The 22501-nt window shown below is 41.4% G+C and overlaps 1 protein-coding gene and 1 long non-coding RNA gene across 8 annotated transcripts; one reads left to right on the top strand and one right to left on the bottom strand.

Annotated features, from left to right (window-relative positions):
* The first annotated feature begins 13280 nt into the window (after positions 1–13280).
* LOC111865085 lies at positions 13281–14736 on the top strand. The gene is made up of 2 exons (XR_002842916.2): positions 13281–13383; positions 14520–14736. It is a non-coding gene; the product is annotated as an uncharacterized LOC111865085 (long non-coding RNA).
* LOC111865084 (zinc finger protein OZF) lies at positions 14687–22346 on the bottom strand. Of its 7 annotated transcripts, XM_023852820.2 has the most exons (5): positions 21825–22176; positions 20919–21058; positions 20638–20746; positions 19477–19541; positions 14687–17159 (listed from the first exon to the last, which is right to left on the bottom strand). In XM_023852820.2, exons 3-5 carry the CDS (start codon positions 20743–20745, stop codon positions 16079–16081), a joined length of 1254 nt encoding a protein of 417 aa, XP_023708588.1. In that variant the 5' UTR covers position 20746; positions 20919–21058; positions 21825–22176; the 3' UTR covers positions 14687–16078. The 7 variants fall into 7 exon arrangements, with proteins under 7 accessions (XP_023708588.1, XP_023708586.1, XP_023708587.1 ...); XM_023852818.2 differs by lacking the exon at positions 21825–22176 and adding an exon at positions 22259–22346 and having other exon boundaries at positions 20638–21058; XM_023852819.2 differs by having other exon boundaries at positions 19477–19538; positions 20638–21058; positions 21825–22179.
* Between the last annotated feature and the right edge of the window lie 155 nt (positions 22347–22501).

The raw sequence follows: 22501 nt of genomic DNA, 5'->3' as shown, positions 1-22501 counted from the left end.
TCCTTCTGAATCCCCACCGATATATTATCATCAGTCCTACAGTTCGACGTTATGTAAGAGGAAAGCCACCGACATCAGCAGAATTTGCCTTTCATACCAAAGCGGGTCACCATCACAGCTTGGGGTTCGCGTTGTTAATTCACAGATACGGGAAGGAAGCCGCTTCCAGACTGGGGCTTGGGCGTGGCATCGCCCTCTCTCTGCCTCTCTCAGATCATGGGCTAGAAGAGTTCACTAGCTTTTTAACAAGAAATTAAAAAGACATGGTGTAAAAGCAGTGCGCCGAATGCTGCACCAGAAATGATAGAAACTGTAAGCTTCGGTGGAAGTGGGAACTTGGAAACTGAGTGGGCTAAGAAGGGGAAGAGATAAAGGTAGCTGCTCCTTGTGTTTACATAACTCAAACTGCTGAGCTGTCTGGAGAAGTTAATTCATAGGTAAATAATCGCTTAACGGTAATTAAAAAAAAATCATGTGTAGAGAGATAACAAACCGCACCCTAATAACACAAATGAAGAATATAGGAAAATACTTGCACAGAGTTGGGCACAAATTGGCAAAAAGTGAGGAAAATTAAGCAGAAGATAGTGAAGACGAATGTAGGCTGACTCCTAGACACCTCCACAGCCGGCTGCTACCCTGATTGTTGTGTATGAATATAAAACAGGGAAGCGATGAGCTTATAAAATTTGGAATTAGCATAGCAACGAGTTAGACTAAGGGTGTTTGAGAACAGGGTGCTGAGGAGAATATTTGGACCGAAGAGAGTTGAAGTGACAGGAGGTTGGAGAAAATTGCCTAATGAGGAGCTTCATAACTTGTACTCTTCTCCAAGTATAATTAGAATGATCAAGTCAAGGAGGATGAGGTGGGCAGGTCATGTAGCCCAAATGTGGAGAAGAGGAATGCATATAGGATACTAGTGGGAACGCCAGAAGGAAAGAGACCACTGAGAAGACCAAGGCGTAGGTGGGTGGACAATATTAAAATGGATCTTAGAGATAGGATGGGATGGTATGGATTGGATTGATCTGGCTCAGGATAGAGACCAGTGGAGGGCTCTTGTGGACACGATAATGAACATTCGGGTTCCATAAAATGCTGGGAAGTTCTTGAATAACTGTACAATTGGCGGATTTATACAAGGCCAGGAACTGGCAGAAGTTACTTTTCTGTTTGTGCCATGTGTGCTCTGTGAGAACTGATAATGGTCACTTGTTAGAGTGGAAATGGGCGGATTTTGGAATGTTAATTGGATTTATTGGCCGCTTACAGATCGTAACTGCAAATAGCTATAGCATTATCACTTATTCACACACTCTGCGGTTCACTAAGCACATAATAAGACTTTCCACTTTGTTTTCACTAGCCGTTTCCTGGTAGTGGATCCTAACAATGTCCTCTGCATAAGTCCTTACCAGCCAATGAACTGTCTCACAGCTGACTAAACTCTAAACTTGTCCTGCTTCTACCACTTCGTCACGGACCGCTTATAAAAGACCGCTCATTGTTGTAGTTCAATTGTTGCGCAGGTTATCTTTCTACACTAATTCCTGAAAATTCTGTTCTCCACAATTTTGTTTCCGGACACCTCAGCACTGTGTCTTCAAGGCCCCCTTTCCTGAAAATCGAGGGCGAATGCTTTTATCTGGTCCATATCTTAGCGCTCCTAGTTTCCAAATCCATGCTTTCATTTCTGGTACAATAAATCAGCGCATTTTTTACGCCAAGTCTTTTACATTTCTTGTTAAAAGCTAATGCACTCTTCTCGCTCATCATTGGAAATGAGCTTCATCTCTGTACATGCTTGCACTGTTCTGTAATGAGTGAATCTGAGGTTTGCTCCTACTTTCGTGCCGACTGCCAAACCCATTTCCTTCAGCTCCGCTTTCATCTTCTTTTTGACCATATTTCGAGTGGTGTACATAACGCGTTACCGACATCCTGTTGCACCCCCCTAAACGTCATTTTCCCCTTCTGCTGTTTCCCCTACCCCTATGTTCGACATACCCTTCTCTGCATATTTTGGTGATCGTAGCAATGTGTTGCAAAATCGACCATGAACTTTGTCAATTTCCTTCCATGCTTCATCTAGTTTACACCTACACTCTAGTACCCGTAGTTCCACAGCTAACATAAACCTTGACAGACACAAAAACAAACAAACTTCGTGGTTTTAGTCCGTAAGCGAACTATACCGACCGAGCGAGCACCGCTTGTCGGCGAAGTTAGTGCCAAAATTTAGCGGACAGAAGATGTCACGTGGTCAGCGCAACGAATCCCCACGGCCGTTAATTTCGGGTTTCTAGACCGGAGCCGCTATTTCCTTGAAAGAGCTCCTCAATTATCCTCACGAGGCTGAGTGAACCCCGTTCCGAAATTTTATATTAATCATTCTAGCCAAAAATTGATCAAGAACTCTTAATGCCTGATTACCTTTTGTCTTCAATATTTCCTTTTTATTACCTCTATATTTTGGCCAGAAATTTCTTCAGTTTACTTGCTTTTCTAAATAACATAAATTTGTGCCCAGTAAGAGTACACGTCATGTTCTATTCTTTACAAAACTTTGCTATTCGGCCTTCTCGTTTCTGCAAGGCCATCACTTATGCATGAAAACAATACCAAGATATCTACAAGTAGCAGGCGCGGAATAGCGATATTGCTTATCGGTGAGGCGTATTACCTATACATATTCTCAGGCGATTGAGTGAATATAGACGGAGTTTGCGTTGGTAATCGGTTTTACAGAACATCTACAGAACGTAACTACAAATAACTACGACAGTCTCATTGAGTTACACACTCCAAAGGTCACTGTAACTACAACACATACAAAGTCTTCACAGGCTTCACTAGCCGTTGCTTGGTAGCGGCTTCCAACGGCGGACGTTTCCCTTCCTCTTTCCATCTTCAAATGAAGGGGGAGAACTTAATCTGATGACTCCGTTGCCGTGAGTCCGTCTAAATCACGGGACTCAGAACGACATTACGAAATATAACTTTTTATGGTAAAAACTAGGACATCGTTAACGTCCAGAGTGAAACAGAGTTGGAGAATTGCGATCCGTACGTCAGTGTTTGCATTTAATTTGAAACAAAAGGATGAGGGTTATATTCCTGGCCGCGTGGGAGTCGCTTGAAACTACCCTAGGTAGATGAGGATCGCACAACCGATTTGATTTTTACGTGCGTAATTGTAATCAAGGAACCGTTGACATATGTAACTGTGTGTCCACTTCCTCTTCGCAAAGCTTACACTGATGTTTTGGGACTGGTTGGCTTGTTCCATTTAACCTCTCACACTGCGATTGTGCATCTCTCGGCGTCTTGCGACGGTTTTCTGAGTTGTCATGCGACCTGACGATAGTCACATGGCGACTGAGAGAAGTTATGCATGGCCGATTTCTTTCCTTGGCACTACAGCCCCAGTGGGCCTAGGCCTACCTCCATGAACTTCTCCGTTCACTTCGGTGTTTCTAGATCTTACACATTCGGTAGGACTCCTTGGGCGGGTGATCAGCCCGTCGCAAGGCCTCTACCTGTATACAAACATCCATGCCCTGAGTGGGATTCGAACCCACGATCCCGGTTTCCAAGTGAGCGAAGACAGTACATGCCTTAGACCGCTCGGCTACCGTGACCAGCATGCACTGCCAATACCTGTAGAAAAATCCAACGACTTCATCCGGAATCGAACCCATGACCTTGCAGTATAATGCCCCAATCAACTACGCTACTGCGCTTAACTTATTAAACACTACACCGTGAAGACGTAGTGGGAAGTGGATGTATAGAACCAGACACGAACTAAAATTTTCTATATTAATTAGATGAAGGCCCGTGTTTGAATTCCTGCAGTCAGTAAAAAGATTGAGCTATGTTCTCTAACGACCATCATTCAAGATTCTGCTGTAGCAATTTGGCCTCTGTCAACATCAGTCCACAGCTGATCTGCTCATGAGACTGATACATGTTTCCTTTGAATCTGAAGAAACAGCCACAGGTCTCAGAGATACTGAGTTTTCGGACTTTGTCCATCGTCCGGATTCTAAATAACTAGAAAAAACACAACGTTTCGGAAACAGGATCTGTTTCCATCCTCAGGTGAATGAAGACACCTACTCGTATTCTGTTGGGCCCCTTAGAAAGAGCTAGCCTCAGTCGTGATGTGTTATACACCATCGTCAGATCGTCACGGATCTGTTTATGTGGATTATTTAAAGGCTTTCGCTCGAGTATGCCGTGGAGGTCTCATACTCAAACTGATCCCTTAACATTTTATTAAGCACGCTTTACTCTTAGCTTCATATCTAAAGGCAATTTTGAATTTTACTTGTCTGAACACGCTTCAAATTCCTCCGTGCGCCATCTCTTATCTTGTGCCGCTCAGTGGCTGTACGCGTCACTGGCCCCAGATCGCTACCCCTGATTCAGCGACACACGTCCCTTCTGGAGCAACGGTTTACAAAACGCAGAGTCGCCACTGACCTAAGCAAAACAGTAGCCTCACCACAGGTTCACTTGGGCGCCTGCTTCAACTACGGTTATTCAACCTTGCAATTTGTTTGTGAAGGGAGGTGAAGTCTCTTGGAATTCATTTTGAATGGGAGCTCCCTGGAATGAAGATATTATGAATGGTGGTACTGTACCACCACTCCCCCATACATCTTCACACTATTGTAGTTAATAAAAGCATAAGGACAACTTTACGTCTGCCTATAGCCCCCCTGGGAGTGAATTACGTCAAAGCCATATCAAAATTCCTCGTTTAAGTTGAAGACTAAGGTAATGATAATTTTTCCATGGAACCGGTTTCTGGCATTTTTCTTGGTGTCACCGACACGAATTTGACAATAAAGTAGCGTCCGTGCTAACAGATTACGACTTCTATTGCGTCAACTGTTTATATTTTCGAAAAACTTTCCACGTGTATTTCTTTAATTTCGTATAATATATTTCCTTCTACAGAGCAACTTATTATAGTCCCTTTTCCTGCCCAGCACATGTTTCGGCCGCACACGGCCATCATCAAGTGTCTCCATTTCGCTAAAACTGTTGCACTGTATGTTTCTCACATCACTTGTGAATGTGATATCTCTTAACTTAGATAAATGGACTTTAATTAAAATCAATATGAATAAGTTAAATTCAGGGGGCACGTGGTAGCGTAGTTAGTTGAGGCATTATGCTACAAGCCGGAAGATCGCGGGTCCAAGTCCCAATGAGGTCATTGAATTTTTTTTTCAATTGACCTAATCGTTCCAGCCGCATTATGGGCCTGGGGTCGACTCAGCCTCTAACAGAAAAGAGTACCAGGAATATTCTTGGAATATTGTTTGGGGTAAAGGGCGGCCGGCGCGTAAGGCTGACAACCTTGCCGCCATCTCTGAGCCGATTGTCTTAGATAATGTGGGAGCCTCAACATCACACAACTCTATGGGTCTCCACGGCCTGTTACAGGGATACATTTACTTTACTTACTTTCTTTATAGGTGGATATAAGATTTGAACACGACCGTGAACCCACCTCCTTGAAGGACACCCTCCCCCCAGTCCATACTGCCCCTTAAAGCGGGTATAGGTTTCCAGGGGGCTCGACGCAACCTAGGCACAGAGCAAGTGTCGGCGGTTTGAAAGAGTGCACCATAGCATAACAGAGAGAAATGTATTTTTAGCTGAGCATCTGTCAGCTTCTACAGAGGGACTGTTTCGTGGAATTACTCGGATAAGTTAGGTTTCTGTGTTAGATATTTAATGTCTTAGTCATAAGGTGTCAGTCGTTGACGCCGGAAGAGGGCAAACGGGGCATCAGATCCCCACTGGATTTTTCGACAAATTCGGAACTGAAAAAATACGAAATTGCATCAAATATTAACACCGAAAATTAAAATCTTTATAGCAAATAATGCTTCTCTCTTAAATATTATTAGGGCGGTCAGGAAAACTATTCTTAAAAGGGTTAAACGTAAGTATATTGGCCACATTTCTGGCAGCAGCACCCCCCCCCCTGTTGGAAGAGGTCCTAAAGCCACTCATACCTGCAGTATCAGTGTCTTCTTGTATATCAGAACAGCGAACATTTAAACAAAGGAAGCTCATGTTGGCTACAGAGTGGAGTTAACCTTCTAGCAACTGACACTTTCGTCCTGGGCAGGGCAAGAGGCAGTTCATAGCCGCGAACCCGTACCCTTCCGGTCACAGATATTTAAGGCACGAAACCAAATCTTGAGCGCAGCCTTTTGAGTCTGTGGCACAACAAAGGGGAGTGTCATGTCGAAACATTAAGCTAGTGATCAATTATTCGGGTCTGTATTAATATAAAGAGGATAAACTTGGTTGCAGCGTGTGAGACTTGAGGTTCTGACGGTGAGATATAGCGCCATGTAGGCCGTGAAAAGTCAGAATTGAGTTGGCGTGGAAGAGCGGAAGAACGTCACATGCGTGTATAGGGGAATTACCGAATATTATATCTGTTATTCTGCCTGAGCAACAACAACTACAAAATGTGGCTCGAAGTTCCACGCACTAACAGTCAACGCTAACTTCTGGCCAGAAGATGAAGAACTTCCAGATCCTGTTACTTGCTGTCGCAATGGGACTGCTGCTGCTTGTGGGTAAGTGCCTGTTTGGCAGGACAAGTCCGGGGACTGCTTTCTTTGACAGTTGACAACATATTATCGAACGTTTTGTCGAAACGATTGTCTGTTATTTTCTTGAATAGGAGATGACTTGTGGTTGATCGTTAAAAAGTAAGTTAGTTTGCTTTTCAACGAATGGATTGCTCGGCGTTATATCCCAGAAAATATTTCACTTCAAGGTTACGGCAATTGTTGTTGTTGTTGTTGTTGCTGCTGCTGCTATTATTATTATTATTATTATTATTATTATTATTATTTATTTCTCTATTCGTGCTAGATTTGTAATTGGCCTCTGTGCTGTTAAGTTTGCACGTAAACAAACACGAATTGAATCGAATTGAATTGAATTATTATTATTTTACTGCAATTGGGTATTCACCCGGTGGCAGTAGAACTTACACTGATACAGACAAGGAATGACTATGCATGAAGGGAACAATACAAAACAAAGTGCATACAATAAACAGGGTACACACAGTTCAGGTGACTAAGTTAAGGGAAGACATGTAAAAACTTAGACTGACAAATTCCTTGTATATATTAACATATTGTGGCATGTACATCCGTTTCTAAGCAACGACTGCGAACTAAGCAACTATAAAACGGCCGTTACTAGGCAGAGACCCGTAAACATCAACAGAAGAAAAATGATTTCTGTTCAGTGCGTGCCGAGATGTTATAAGCAGGGCCAGTTAGCTAAAATTGTATTGAAACTCATGAAACAGAATGATTGCACTGGTAAGGGCCAACAGCAATTGTAAATGACAGACCCGTCCTCTCGTCAGATAGGGTGCCTCACATCAACAAACCCGCAACTGTCTGACAGTAATAACAATCTGGTCTCGAGTTCAAGATTGGTGCTTCACAACAAGATAGACTGGCCGACTGACCGTTGGTCGTAACATAACTTTGATTTTGTTTGAGGTGGCTGGTGAGTGCGTGAGTGAATTAGTTAGATAACAGCTGAGGTTCATTTGTCCACCGTTGGAAACCGTTATCAAGCAACTGCAGTGAAGCCGTCACTGTAGACGCTAGTGTGTGCGTGCGTGTGCAATAGTAAACTGTAAAATGTAGTCATGCACTGTGTCAAAGACGCCAGTTAATCCGATCATCAATCCAAACGCCACGTGTAGTCACTCCAAGACCGTGGCCGTACGTTATATGTACGTAGAAAAGCGTAAATACTTTGAACCTACAGGGTGTTTCACAATCCGTCTGCCGTGCTGGGAGATGTGATTCGGGAGGTAATGTTGAATAAAAGACTTTAACGGGACAGTGGTTCTGTGTTCAGTCACTGAAAACGTACGCTTGTGTGAAGATATGCAAAGGTTCGTACCGTAGCTCACGCGGTTAAACGTCAGCTTCCCACCAAGACGACCTGGCTTCGGCCCCAGGGCAGTTTATATATGGGATTTCTGTGGAAAATTGATCAGTGAGGCTGGTCCGATTACTTCCGTTTCCTCCGCAAATTCTCGCTGCAGGAACAACTCCGCATTCGTGTATATCATCACACTGTCCAGAGTCGTTACCTAACCAACAAAAGAAGTGCCGACAAGAAACCCTACTTCTGTAAAATCTGATAGATAACAGCGCTAGTGACAGTTGGTAGATCGCCTCCATGTTTTTATCATCGTGTTGTTGTGTTGTGGCAATGTATGGATTGACCGTGCTGTTCCAAAACCTTGGCCCCCGAGATCTCCGGGCTTAACGTAACTTATTTTGTTATGGGGTTTTGCGGAAATGTGTTNGGGGGGGGGGGGTTGAAGCTAATCACTTACCTCCATGTCTTCCCAACGTCAATAGTACGTGGATTCTTCATTCAGTGCACTATGCCTCATTAAGCACTGGATAACTTTACATACAAGAACACCCACTGGTTAATACAGCGTGAAATAATTTCTTGTTTGAACAGAGTAAAGCTGCGAATTAAAAATTGTGGCGGATATTTTGAATTCTTAATAAATCGAAGGCACACCACATAAAATGTACGGTTACATTAATCTGATTTATAATCCCGGAAATTTCCTCTGTGCGCACCTAAAACATTTGTAGATCCTCAACGGCAGGAGATAGAACCGGTTACGCATTTAAATGATTAATTTGACATTGCGTCCTTTATCACCTTCAGAAGTACAGCAGACGGATTTTGAAACATCCCGTGTATAGTTGGCAATTTAAAGGAGCACCGAGCAGGTTGGCATAGGGGTAACGCTCTGGCATTCTTTTCGGTAAGTGCTGGGGCCGAGTTACTGCCGAGACATCGGTTTTCTGTCAGAGGTATTTGTTCCCTCTCACTCGTTCTAGGAAAATACAGGACAGTACCTCAATTAGACCATGATAGCTTCCTTCCAGATACTTTCCAATTCATCTGTCATCCTCTTATTCAACGCTTGGCATGTGACACTGAAAGCACCCTAAAATAAACCACAGATGAATCGACGTGGGATAGACCGACGTCATTGTTACAAACGACGCCGCACAGCGACAGAACCCTTATTGGTTAGACGGGGACATGAGCCCCAGACGGGGCTTGACACCAATGGGGCATATCTGACTGATTGTCCGTAGTAATGTGACGAGTCTGCAGTAATATAGCGAGTCCTGCAGACAGCGCAGCCGTGAACTCGAGCGTTATGGATCGGGCCGACTTGTTTGCAGGATCGTCCGACTCTTCCTCCCGAATGCGTCCTCACAAAATGAAATTCAGTGTATAACTAACTCCACGGAATACAGACCCTCCCAAGCAGCTGAAGGTTGCTCAGCTACTCAATAATTCCGCGGACCCATTTTAAGGAATCTGGAGTTTAATGTTCGTCTTCGCAAGATACCGCCATTGGTCAGTATTCCTAATCACCCTACTCCTTATATCCATTTTAATATTATACTTCCATCTTAACCTTGGTCTTCCAGTTTGTTCTTTCCTTTAGATTTTCTGACTAAAATTTTCTGCGCGTTTATGTTCTGTCGCACGGCTGCTGGACATCTCGCTCCATCTCGTCCTCCGACATTTGAGCACCCATACAATATTTGGTTAACATCTAGGCCAATGAGAGTTTCTCAGGTCCTGGACAACTCTCATACACGAAACTGAAGTAAAGTCCATCTACTGTACAAACCATGTTACGTCATACTTCGTGTAGGCAACCTTACGGAAGAAAAGTTCCCGTGTTTGAATTGCCCACCGACTCATGAGAGCTGCCATGGTCCTGAGCCGTGAGCAGTGTCTGCTGACATGCGCACCTCCTGGCCCTCATATGAATTGGATTCATGTGTACGTCACATGAGCTGAGTGGGGGAATTTAGGAACACTTGTGTAAACATTGCACTTACTTCAGTAAAATAACAGCAATGTTTGTTATGAAACTGACAGTATGCTATCCATTCGTTTACTTCTTTGCTGCAAGGTCCTATCGAGCAGGCTGATGTAGCGGCAACGCTCTGGACTTGTATTTCAGAAGTACTGGATTCGAATCTCGGGAAAGGACATCTGCTATCCTAATTGAGACTTTTACTGGTTTTCCTCAGTTCCCCCAGGCAAACTAACTAACTACCTGGAGAAGAGCCATTTTTGAGAAGCCGCCAGTTGCGCAGCTACTCAAAAATTTCCAAATATTTTGTGGAACCCGCAAAGACAGCTCTCTTCCAAATCCTTTCCAATTCACGATTAATCAGAGCTATCGGCACTACAGACAGCGCGGTAAAATAACCCATAAACCAAAGCCTGAGGAAGTAACATGTCCGCTTATCTTGCCATTAGCCATACAGACCCTGACCGCTGTTGGGGTTCAGTGTCGCTTATCGGATGACCGCTTAGGTAGTCAGCATGAGTCACTAGCTAAGTAAGTAAATAAGCAACGAGGGGAATAATTCAATATCTGGCTATCTAACTAAACAAGCAACTGCCTGATACATATGTGAAGCATTTTCCAGCATTTAATTTTGTTAAAAATCGTCATTAAATAAGCAACGTAAAAATCTATGGATCTGGTACTGCTGTCGACATCTGCTTGAAGTATGAAACTCAGTACATCTGTTCAGCACTTCACCACAGCACGTACTAGGTCTTCTCACTCTGCTGTTGTCTTCATCGTTTGTCGCCTGGTAAAGGCTTCTAACGTTATAGGTCCCTCAACTTCCATGTTCACGTTCGTACTGGCCGGCGACTATCTCGCAACTAACCAAACTCTAAACTTGTCCTGCTTATAACACTTCGACACGGACCGCACAGAAAACACCTCTCCCAGCAGTTCTTGTTGTTGCGTCATGTATCTGTCGCATGGACAGCGTAGAGAACATCTTTTCCCGATTAATCCTTTGGTGCGTGTTAGGAATCTGCTGCGGCGATTACTTAGCAACGGCCGCTGTGTACAAAGTCAGTATTTTGCAACGGTTTTACATGCTATAGTATGTATTTAGGCTGCAAGGTCGTCACTATTAAAGAAACTGATACAGACGTTTCGGAGGTGGAAGCTGTCTACATCATGAGGAAATTCATAATTTTCACTTCTCGTCGAATATCAATAAATCGATCAACTCGACGAAGATGCGATGGCGGAGCGTGTAATTCGCAGTGCATAGTTTGAACGTTAAAGTATAAATATATTGTGACGTGCTGCCTGAAAACTGGATTATAAGACGTCCATCACTAGTTAACGGCTAGCAATTCCGAGGCAGCGATGCCTAAGAAATCGTTGCCCCGGAAATGAAAGTCTAACAGTTGGGGTTTCACCGTTATTTACAAACGAATTGTTTGAGGCAGACACACATTCCCGCGTTCGTTGCATAGCAGCAGGCGAAGTCAACCCTTCGGCAAGGTATTCCCTATTCAGTCCGAGTGCAGGATATAACACTTCGCATCCGACAATAGCTAAGGACAGTTGAGCTCCGAGCATAGCAGAAGACAGTTCATCAAGATCAGCGGAGCAAGTATTTGTAACATTGAAGAAGAAACGTCTAAAGGGCGTTATAAGTGGAATAATTGTACTTGTGAGTGTAAAAAGTTCATATCCAATAAAAATATTCGTTCAAATCCGAGACCCATGCAATTTCTTGTCGCGTTTCCTAGGAAACGCGACAATATAAAATAGGTAGGGGTTACAACGGAAAGGTGACTTACAATGAACTGACTTTATCTAAAGTCACGTGTAATTATTTTTCAAGTTCTGGACCCTTATCAGCTTCAAGAAAGAACTTGTGTGTTTCAAGACCATCTACCGCACATGCGTTTTTCCTGGTGTCCCACATGCCATGTAGCTGTTTGCCTTCTTTATGCCTGCGTCAGCCACTTACCTTGTCACGGATTAGGCTTATCTGTATTTGCGTGTGTGTGGTTTATTTGAAAACACTGTCAGGTAGTTCAACCTGTATAGCGTATAATGCTAGGATGAGAAGACGTGGAAAGAAGCGGTCATCTTCTAACTGACGATGGGATCCCGGCATTTGCCTGAAAGTAGCGAAGAAAAACAGGAAAAACTGAGGCAGGACTTTCGGTGCGTGAGCAGAGGTTTGAACCCCGTTATCTGGTGTCATCAGTATCTCCGCGCAGCATAAATCTCTCGGCTGCTTTACGAATTTGGATTTCTTTTATCTTTGTTGGATTACATTTGTGATTTCTGACGTGAATAAATTAGCGATATTTTTTTTGGCGTCGTTTGAAGAAACTCAGTCACAGAGTCCAAAATATAATGAATAACAACATGGAACCGAAAATATTGTCACATAATTCAGTGACTGTAGGCAGGGTTTGGATTGGTAATAAAATTTATTGAACACTTACACTACAAATAACTACGGCATTCTTAGATACACACTTCAAAAATCACTGTAATCACAGCACACATAGTCTTCTCAATCTTCACTAGCCGTTGCTTGGTGGCGGCTTCCAACAACGGACGTTTCTCTTCCTCTCGGTTACCGAACTGTCCCCGGTATCAGCTACCACACAATTCTCAACTGATTCAGCAATAACTCAAAGTCAAAGTTATGTTACGGCCTACGGTCAGTCGGCCAGTCTGTCTTGATGTCAAGCCCCCATCTGCGCCCAAAGACCAGATTTTTATTACTGTCCAACAGTTGCAGGTTTGTTGATATGGGGCGCCTTCTCTGACGAGAGGACGGGTCTGTCGTTTACAATTGTTGCTGGCACTTGCCAGCGCAGTCATTCTCGGATTTAAACCACACGGGACTCGTGATCGTATTTTACTGTCTCAGATTCGAGCCTCCCCCAACCTATAAGGCCACAGTCCCGCGTTTATATCTTCCAGGAACAATGTGGCCCAGTTACACCCCCGGGCACTAGGATCCGTTTAAGTCGCCTCTTACGACTCGCAGGGCTGCGGTGAAGGTATTCGAACCCTCCTCCAAACGGGCTACCCTGAAATACTAGTCTTCGTTATATAGCCCCGGCATGGACCACACAGAAAACGTCTCTTCCTTTATTGCATTTTCTCTTGTTGCCGGGAAAACAATGTGTTCACAGAGCTGTTCCCAAGCAACGGCTGTTGTACTGTCGCCTGTTTCCACGGCTGCCACTTGGCAATGGGTCTTCATGCCACAATGTCTTTGTAACAATAAATCCTCCTTATTCAACATTTACAGACTGTCAGGATGCAACTGTATCTACAATAACACTAATGTATAAAAGCTGGGAAAGTACAGAATAATTTGTTACTACAGAACAAAATCCTGATCATGAAGATTATCACGTTTTCGTCTGTCGTGTTGGCTGTTCTGCTGTTTGTCTGTACGTACCAAGTTTACTTGATAATCTGCGTATAATTGGTGCAAGCAGGTTAGTTCATGTAGCCAGGTAGAAGTTTACTGACGTTCTGGAGGAACTTGCTCTTTACACCTTAGCGGTCTCAGATTAAGCCAAGCAAGCAAAAGCAAGTAGACTACTCTGTTTGTTGATTGTTTCTTACTGGTTGTTTATAAGAATGTGCTACAGAGGGCCGGATGGGCATCCCCTAGGCCATTAGACATTATGAGCATTATGACGTCAGTTGGGTCCGGTCCAGAGATGGGGCCTAGCTCTATCTATTGGACCCACCTGAGTAGGTTACCCCTGAGGACGGGGATAGAATCCAGTCTCCGAAACGTTGTCTTCAAAAAGAAACAGGACGGTTTTAAAAAAAAAATAGAAAAGGCGATGGATAATGTCCAAAAACATAATACCTGTAGCAATATACCATCATCGCACAATTTTAGAGATAATATATCCTGTTTAATGGACACTGGCATATATTCCTTATCACCTTTTCATTTGCATGTTCTTGCCCAATCGTTCCCTCCCTTCATCTCTTGCCCTCTCCAATCCTGTATTCTATTAGCTTGGTACGTCATTTTCGAGATTGGAACATAACCAGGGCCTGAGCACTGCTCATTAGTCCCGGTATACACGAATTTGTTGGTTCACATTAGATAGTATGTCTTGTGAACCACTGTAGACAAGGACAGCAGAGTTTTGGTTCTCTGGTTGAGAGTTTCATAATCTGAAAAGGTGATTTGGTGAGCCTCCAAAGCAAGTTTAGTCTTGATAAATGTAAATCAGGAGGGCTGTATGAGGAGCAGGCAATAGCAGTTTGGGACTTGGGGGCCATCTCAAGTATGTGCTTGAAAATAGAGGAAAGCCAAGGCAATGTGTGCCAAGATGGTCGGACCCTCAACATAAACAAAGACTTCTAGCCAGCCCTCTGGCAACTAAAGGGTGTACAGGAGATTGCCTGAGGGTACCCTAACAAGTGTGTTGTTACTTTACTGTTGTCAAAAACATAAATGCACTTGTAACAACACAGTGCTGATGAGATGGATGAGAAAATATCTGAAAAAGGTTCCATTTGTTAAAAGGTATTTCTGAACATTGTGTGCCTTTGCTTCCAGTCTCCAGGACATGCAGTGCAGCAGACTGCACCGTGGAGGATGACCGTAACCAGCCGTGTGACAAGGCCTGTCCAGAGAACACGCAGTGCAGATGTATCACGCCCGCAAATGTGCGCTGTTTTGCTCCTCCTTGCTTGTTTAAAGTCTGTGTTGCAGACGACTGATCACTTGTAGGGTCCTGCTCTTGTGAGTTCATAATAAAGACTCATCTCTAGATGTTACATCTTACACTGAAGCCAATGCATTTCCGGAAGATTACAGTCTCCTGAGATGTGATGGAGTTTAGTCCGATACATCCCAGGAACCAGGATACATATGCCTCCATCTTCCAACAAGAGCAGTTCAGGATTTGAGGGCATTCAGCAAAATAGACTCCGTGTAGAACAGTCATGTTCAGCCTTTGACATTTCATGTCTCATCACAGCAAAAACAAAGTTTCTCTTTTCAAAAAAGTGTATTGTTACATTCATGAACATTTTAATACATATATTGTTAAGGATTGATGGAAGTCCAAAAGTTCTTAAATAATTGTAACAATTTTTGTTAATATGTTCTGTTACCATAATTATACAAAAGCAACATAGTTCTGTTTACAGGAATATAAATATAATGCAACATTAATGAGAAGCTTGTTCTAAGACTGCAGAATAGTTTTGTGTGATTGAATTTTATATCACTGATTTCATTATTATTTTCAAGAATTCATATCCCACCCAGCTGACCACCAAATTTTGCATCCCACTGGTTGAGAAATGTTACCACTGAGGACTCTTCTGCCGTGCAGAGGCAGCAGTTTTCTTTAAAGTTGGTAACACTCTATCAGACTACACAAAGTCACATCCAGGAGACAATAATTTTCATAATAACAGTCTTGAGAACCTCAGATCTTCAACAGTGCTCGTAACTTCCTCCCTCAACCCACTGTCTGTAGTCCATATTCATGTCCATGTTCTGCAGACCGGATGGCACCTACTGCTTCCTTCCACATCATTGCCAATTATTAATTCACCTACCACTCTGGAACATTGCATTTCTCCACCTTTTCACATATTAACTAAAATCTGGGCAAGCCAATTGCTCTGCTTGCTACCTGCTCCACGTTGGTTCCTTGCTTCGTTTATTGTTAGAATTTCAACATGGAAGCGACATGATCCTCTGAAACGTCAGCTGACTTTCAACAGACCAGGTGGCATTATATCCCACATGACAGAACTCTTCAAAACAATACAATATTTTTACAAATGGTGGAAAATAATTTTGGAGATACTTTAAATCAAGATCTCCAAAACTTAGTACTGCACACCAGAATTGCCGTAGTGTGCTCACGGCCCCTCTGAACTCCTTCCTACCTAAGGCAAAAAGGCAACACAGATACCTCCTCCCACTCTCTCAACCCCTCTCTGCCATGGCAATCCTGACAGACAGTAACATATTACTGCATATATTTGGCACATGATGAGCAGTTAATGTTATATATTTTAAACATGTACTTCCTGAACCAATATATTTACTGTGAGCAGTCTGAATGGTTTTAAAATATTTCACATTCAAAGATCCAGTTACACATGCATGCATAGGTGCTGAATAAGATTCTCCCCTAATGAGAATCCCACTCCGCACATCTCACAATGCAAAGATTCTTCTTCAGTATGAGTTCTGCCATGTCTGACAAGGCTCGCATTGTTTGAAAACGCTTTGCCACATATTTCACACAAGGACTTCTCTCCTGAGTGAATCCGACTGTGTCTGATAATGCTAGCTGAATGCGAGAATCGTTTCCCACATACATTACAAGTATAAGGTTTATCCCCGGTGTGTGTTCGATGATGAACTGAGAGAGTACCACTGGATGAAAATTCTAGCCCGCAAATATCACACTTGTAAGGTTTATGACCTGTGTGTGTCCGACGATGAGAAAGTAGATTTCCACTGCCTGAAAATACTTTGCTGCAATATTCACACTTGTAAGGCTTCTCTCCAGTATGTGTTCGACTGTGCTTCACTAGGTGTGAGCGTTGTGAAAATCCAGTACCACATATGTCACATTTAAATGGCCTATCTCCAGTGTGTATACGTCTGTGACTTAACATGTTTCCACTTGCAGCAAATGCCTTTCCACAAAGGTCACATGTAAATGCTTTTTCACCAGTGTGTATGCGGCGATGTTTTCGAAGAACTCCACTATCTGAAAAACCTTTTCCACATAGTTCACATTTATGAGGTCTATCACCAGTGTGCTTTCGGTGATGTATCATCAGATCCTGTTTGCATGAGAAACCTTTAGCACAGAACTCACATGTGTGGTGTTTCTCTCCAGTATGTATACTTTCATGTCTTAATAGGCTTATTTTCACCATGAAATCTTTCCCACAGATGTCACACTTGAATGGCTTGTCTCCTGTGCGTGTAAGTCGATGATTTATGAAATTCCTACTTCCTCTTGAGAATTCCTTTCTGCTTATAGCACATTTGTATCTCTTTTCATCAGTGTGCACATGTTCCACAGGGTCACAATCCTGGGCAATCGCCATCCTGCCAGGTCCATCAGATGCATGTGTTACAGAATTGTCATAGTTTGGAAGAATCTTTGTATGGTCCAGCAAAGAACTTTCTTCCATTTCACTGCTGAAGTTGTTGACACTGCAACAGACACATGATGCTTCATTTGTGTATGTGTTGCACACCAGAACATTACAGGCTACCAGTAAATTCAATAGAATCTTGCTGTTCCACAAGAGTTTCTCAATGTATTGGCCAATAACCTCTGGCATCTGTTTTCAACATTAACTCCAACTGAAAAAAGAAATTCTGTTGCAATGACAGTCAGGAGGTTTCCAAAAGTATATTAACCCTTCCCATGCCACATACTTACTAGACTGACTGAATACTTGCATTAGGGCCACCACAGTCAGAGAGATTAGTTCATTGTCAGTCAGCAAGTATAGTATTTCTGCAAACAGATGGCATAATGTGTGACAAATTTTGAGCTTTAGAAGTAAATATTTATCTGTCTGTTTGAAGGTCATATGTAGAGAGTATTGTGTGTTTAAGTGCACAACTGAATTTACCATCAGTCACCACTAACATTCTTTTGTTAGCAGGCAGTTCTACAGGGGGACTTGGAAGCCAAAGGGCACTAGTGCAAAACACCCTTCAAGTGTCAATGACAATAAGTGGGAATACTCATCTGCTACTTCAAATATCTTGACAGTTTTTAATAATGGGTGAAAAATATGGGTCAGTAATTCCAAAACAAGTCCTTAATTTTATCCTCATTTGCCATAATTCTGTACACTCAAGAAGCTAAATTATTCTGTAAAAGTTCTGAGATTTTAATTCCAGTGACTGTTCTAATTGTGGTCTTCTGGACTATGACACTGTGTAGTCTCATAGATGAACACCAATATTTTACACAAACATACTGCTTCCAACTTCATGATTTAAGTGTGTACCCTTACAAACTGCTACCCTGAAGACAGACAACAGTGTCTGGAGCACACAAGTCACACTGCAGAGCTAAATGATGAAATCAGAAGTGGTCAGTGGACTGAACCAATGGGGTGCCAAGATGCACACAACACCCATACAGTTAGAAAGCACATACATAGTGATAGCAATGTATTACAACCTATACCCAAGACAACATATCACATATTCATTTAACACATCGTAACAGCCCTAAGATTTAATACAACACAACTCTGGGAGAAATAATTTCCACATAGTGACAGGCTAAAAACAATGTGGATTCACACTGAACTATCACACATCAGAACTTCAATTCTACAGGAGGAATTTTTTAACTTTATATTTCTGTAATTTTTATAATATTGCTCTAATATATTTAGTTATTTTATTTGTGTAACATGTAATTCTTTATTCATATTGCTAAAATTCTATATTCTTAATATAAAATATCTTTTAACTTATTTAATTACCTTTGATATAACATTATCCACCAACATTTTTAAATACAAATTTTTTGTATACCTTCTGATATTTTGATAATGGTAATATTGCAATTCTCATCATACACAAGGCATAACTCCTACATTTTTTTATAACTTTTATAATACAGCCATACTGAGAGTTCAGTTAACCTTGTATTATATAATACTGCCTGATGATGGTCCTATGATGACCAAAACATGTAGAGGTAAGCAGCAGAATTCAATTTATGACATATTGATTGATTGTAAAATCATTTTTTGTTGTGTTGATGGATAACCTTACCTAACCTTACGTTTGTGACATGCAACAGGATGCACAATGAAAATAATATTTACATACTTTGGAATCAACATTTAAACACTCAACCGCTTTCCTGTGATTTTTGAAGTGTTGAATTTATTTGGCTGAACTGCTCAAAAGTGGGAAAAGAAACATGGAAATAATAGGATAGGTGACTTCATGAGCAACAAACTTAATCATTACTTTATACACTGCTTAGCATGTATGAATGGCCAAGGGATGTAACGAAGTGGTTACCATTCCTTGGGTCATTTCAGGAAGTCCCAGCTGCAATACAATACCCTGGCTCCTCTGTAGATTTCCACAGTCCATATTGGCCAAAACTGTACAATTCATCATTTACTTATCCAACTTGTGAATGCTAACTAACTTATACAGTTAACAGGTATCTTTAAGAATGCACAAATCAATGATTTACTCACTCTTCTTAGATCCAATGCTCAATATCCCTGTAAGATGCCTAACCAACCCCATTCCTAACCCTACACAATTCAACCTTGAAGATTGAGGCAGAATATTCTTCCAAAATGTTGGTACCCACCCACAAAACTACATGGTGTCACATTGCAGGGGACTACAATCTTAAGAGATCTTTGGGTTCTCTTAACGATGGNTCATTTCAATTATCCCATTTTTTTAAGTGAAAATATAAATATAATCATTAAAGACAATACAGGCCTAGTTTTTCTGATGTTGGTAAACTTACATGACATTGTGTTCCTCTGTTAAGTCTTCTTCCTTTATTGTGGTACTGTCACATGACTCCTCCTGCTGTGAAGCAAACTGATTAGAAATGAACAAAACTATAGATTTTTGTGAGCATATATCTAGAAATATAAACAAATATGGACAATAATGCTAATGTTAAATATTAACTACATAATATGTGTTACATAAAGAAGGCTTAGAATCAATAATGTCAAAATAAATAGTCATAAAGTCCATATACTTGAAAGTTATTCTGAGCAAAACCAAATGCTTGTCTGACTTACATCTGTGACCACCTCATTGCTTTCTGGTTTGAAATCTTAAATTGTTTATTCTATATTAATTTTTGTAACATTTCTACATAATAAACAGCCACATTGCATTATGATCAGACTTTTTGGTGACCAACTGGATTTTCATTCCCCACAACAGACCTTGGGCCTACCTAATGTTCTATGCATATTGTAACAGGGGCTCCTGTCCCAGATGTAAGTTGGTCAACATGTCAAGCTGACTCCTGATCATCTTCTAGTGCTATGGCTAAGAATGCATGGAGCTATACCTCCATAACCCAAACACCTTGACTGTGTACTGCTTAATTAAGCACAGAAACAACTTTTTGTTATTATTCAGTTAGGGCACTAAATAATAACAAAAGGAGAACTATGAAGTTGGGCTGTGAACTGGATTCATCTGGCTCAGGGACCAGTGGTGGCCTCTTGTGAACACAGTATTGTGCCCTTAAGTTCCATAAAATGCAGGAATTTCCTGAGTGGCTGGACAACTGTTTTTTTCTCAAGTAGGACTCAGTTCCATGGAGTTTGTAAGTTAGTTACTGTTAGTTATGGCATCCACAAATTATCACTCTTTTTTAAGTAGTACTGTATCCTCTCCAAGTGGTAGACTTCTCAAATACCCTGACTTTCAGTCTGGGAAAGTTTTTTTGAAAAAAGTAGTGTTAAGCAACAATTAAAACATAGAAATTTGTGCAGGAATGCTTCTATAAAAATGAAATACAGTCAGGTTTTCTGTAAGCACACCAGTAAGGCAACAGGCAGACACTTGTCCCATAAAATCAGGCCAAACAGCAACACATTCTGCCACTAAACTTCTTTCAAGAGTGATCCAGAAAGCAGCACTACAATAAGAAGGAGCTCACCTTTATTTCACTCTTTAAAAATATCGTGGGGAAAGGATATAGCACTTGCTGAGTCAGATTGTTTTCAGAAACAGCAGACATGGGATGGTCATCGGCTATATCTTCCATGCTGCCAGAAAAAATTACATCAGTCACACATTGTATATTTTGAGAACCAGAGGTGTTGTATACAGATCTGATGCAAGGCAAAGGAAATTGTGTATACTGATCCTTCCACTCCACAGCTTCTTTTGTTGCCATTAATTCCAATTATCTTATTATTTTTCAGCATCATAGATTACGTTTATTATGAGGCATTCAGTCAGCTCAACTGATCTTCACTCTTCACAGCATTGTGTTTCATGACTTACAACACACCAGAAGATGTGGTAATTACTGCATCATCACCACTTGGTTCCAGTTTGATTACTCCCATGTTATCCTACAACAAATAAAATATTTCCTTTCTTTTTGGCTCTTAAACTAAGTGTTGGTAACTTATCTAACTTGGCATACGGAAACGGCTTCGTATTCAATATGGTTACTATATGCCTTTCATAATTCAAATAGGGTCTCGTTCTGCTATTTTCCGAGATCACATCCTAAATTTGTGCCTAAATTCACGTACAAATGTTCCGGAAATTACTTCACTGTTTAAGAGTATTTTGCCCTGGGATGTGATGCCATCTAGCCTGGTATAAATTTACCGACGTTTCGGTGGAACGTACTACTTCCGTCTTCAAATCCTAAGAGTAAGCCAAGCAAACAGGAACTCTTCAACCTATTGTATGTGTATTTTCTGCAATCTGTATTTCCTTTTAACAATTTTGTGTGTTTTTTTGACAAGTATGGATTATATATGCTAGTGATTTTGTTTGTGAATGTACAAGTTTCCAATGTCTTGTTGGCTTGTTGACATGTTTTATATTCTGTGCCTGTGCACATTTGTGAATAATCTGAAACGCAAATGTATTAAAAAAAAAAACCCTCGTGACAGTGGTAGTAGATTCTTCTGAAACATCAGTGAACATCTTATGGCTTGTTTTGGCTTGTTTTGGACTTCATCCATCGTCTGGTATGTAAAAGACAAAAGACCACAACGTTTCGGAGACTGGATCTGCCTCCGTCCTCAGGTGGGTAGGGCAGGATAAACCTACTCAGTTGGGCCCGTTAGAAAGAGCTATTCTCAATCACTGGGATAAACCTACTCAGTATACACCATCGTCAGAATCCTTTCAAGTCTATATCAGTAAACTTATACGACACTACACGGCGTCAAATCCCACTATAGTATTCTTCCCTAATAGCGGCGTCCAATAAACCACAAAATCCAGGCTTAATCTCATAGTCACCGGCATGGGGATCGTAAATGCCACACACTTTACTGGTATTGAGATGCCGGATCACAAATATTGTTTAAAATCTTTAATGTGCAGTGCAATTAATGCTGTTATGTTTTCATCCATTTTCAAATCACTTGCCAATTACGAAATTTAATAAAACGTATTGTTAGGAAACTCAATTTTTGCATTCATATAAACAGGCCTTCTCGCAAACAAAACATGCATATTGTAATAAAATACATGATCCAGGAGGTTTTGAATTCTTCGTTCAAACAAAGTGCAAGAGAAAGATTGCGTACTATTTAATTTTTCACTAAGGTTAATCATTTAATTCATTTGTGCAGCGAATGAAAATATTTCTGCGAATACTTCTGCAGAACAACTTTAAACAGTAAACCAGAACCACTTTTGCTGAATTTGCTGGTGTGAGGGTTGTCTGCATGTAGGATATTTTCAGTGCCTCTTGTAATCTGTGAATTGTGACTACTGCATTTCAAACATTATGGCCCATGCGGCTTACTGAATCAGAAAAATAATTAGGA

This window comes from Cryptotermes secundus, unplaced genomic scaffold (assembly GCF_002891405.2).
Source record: "Cryptotermes secundus unplaced genomic scaffold, Csec_1.0 scaffold4316, whole genome shotgun sequence".
Classification (NCBI taxonomy): Eukaryota; Metazoa; Arthropoda; class Insecta; order Blattodea; family Kalotermitidae; genus Cryptotermes; species Cryptotermes secundus.
Note: the sequence above shows the minus strand (reverse complement) of the source record. Positions and strands in the feature narration are given on the sequence as shown.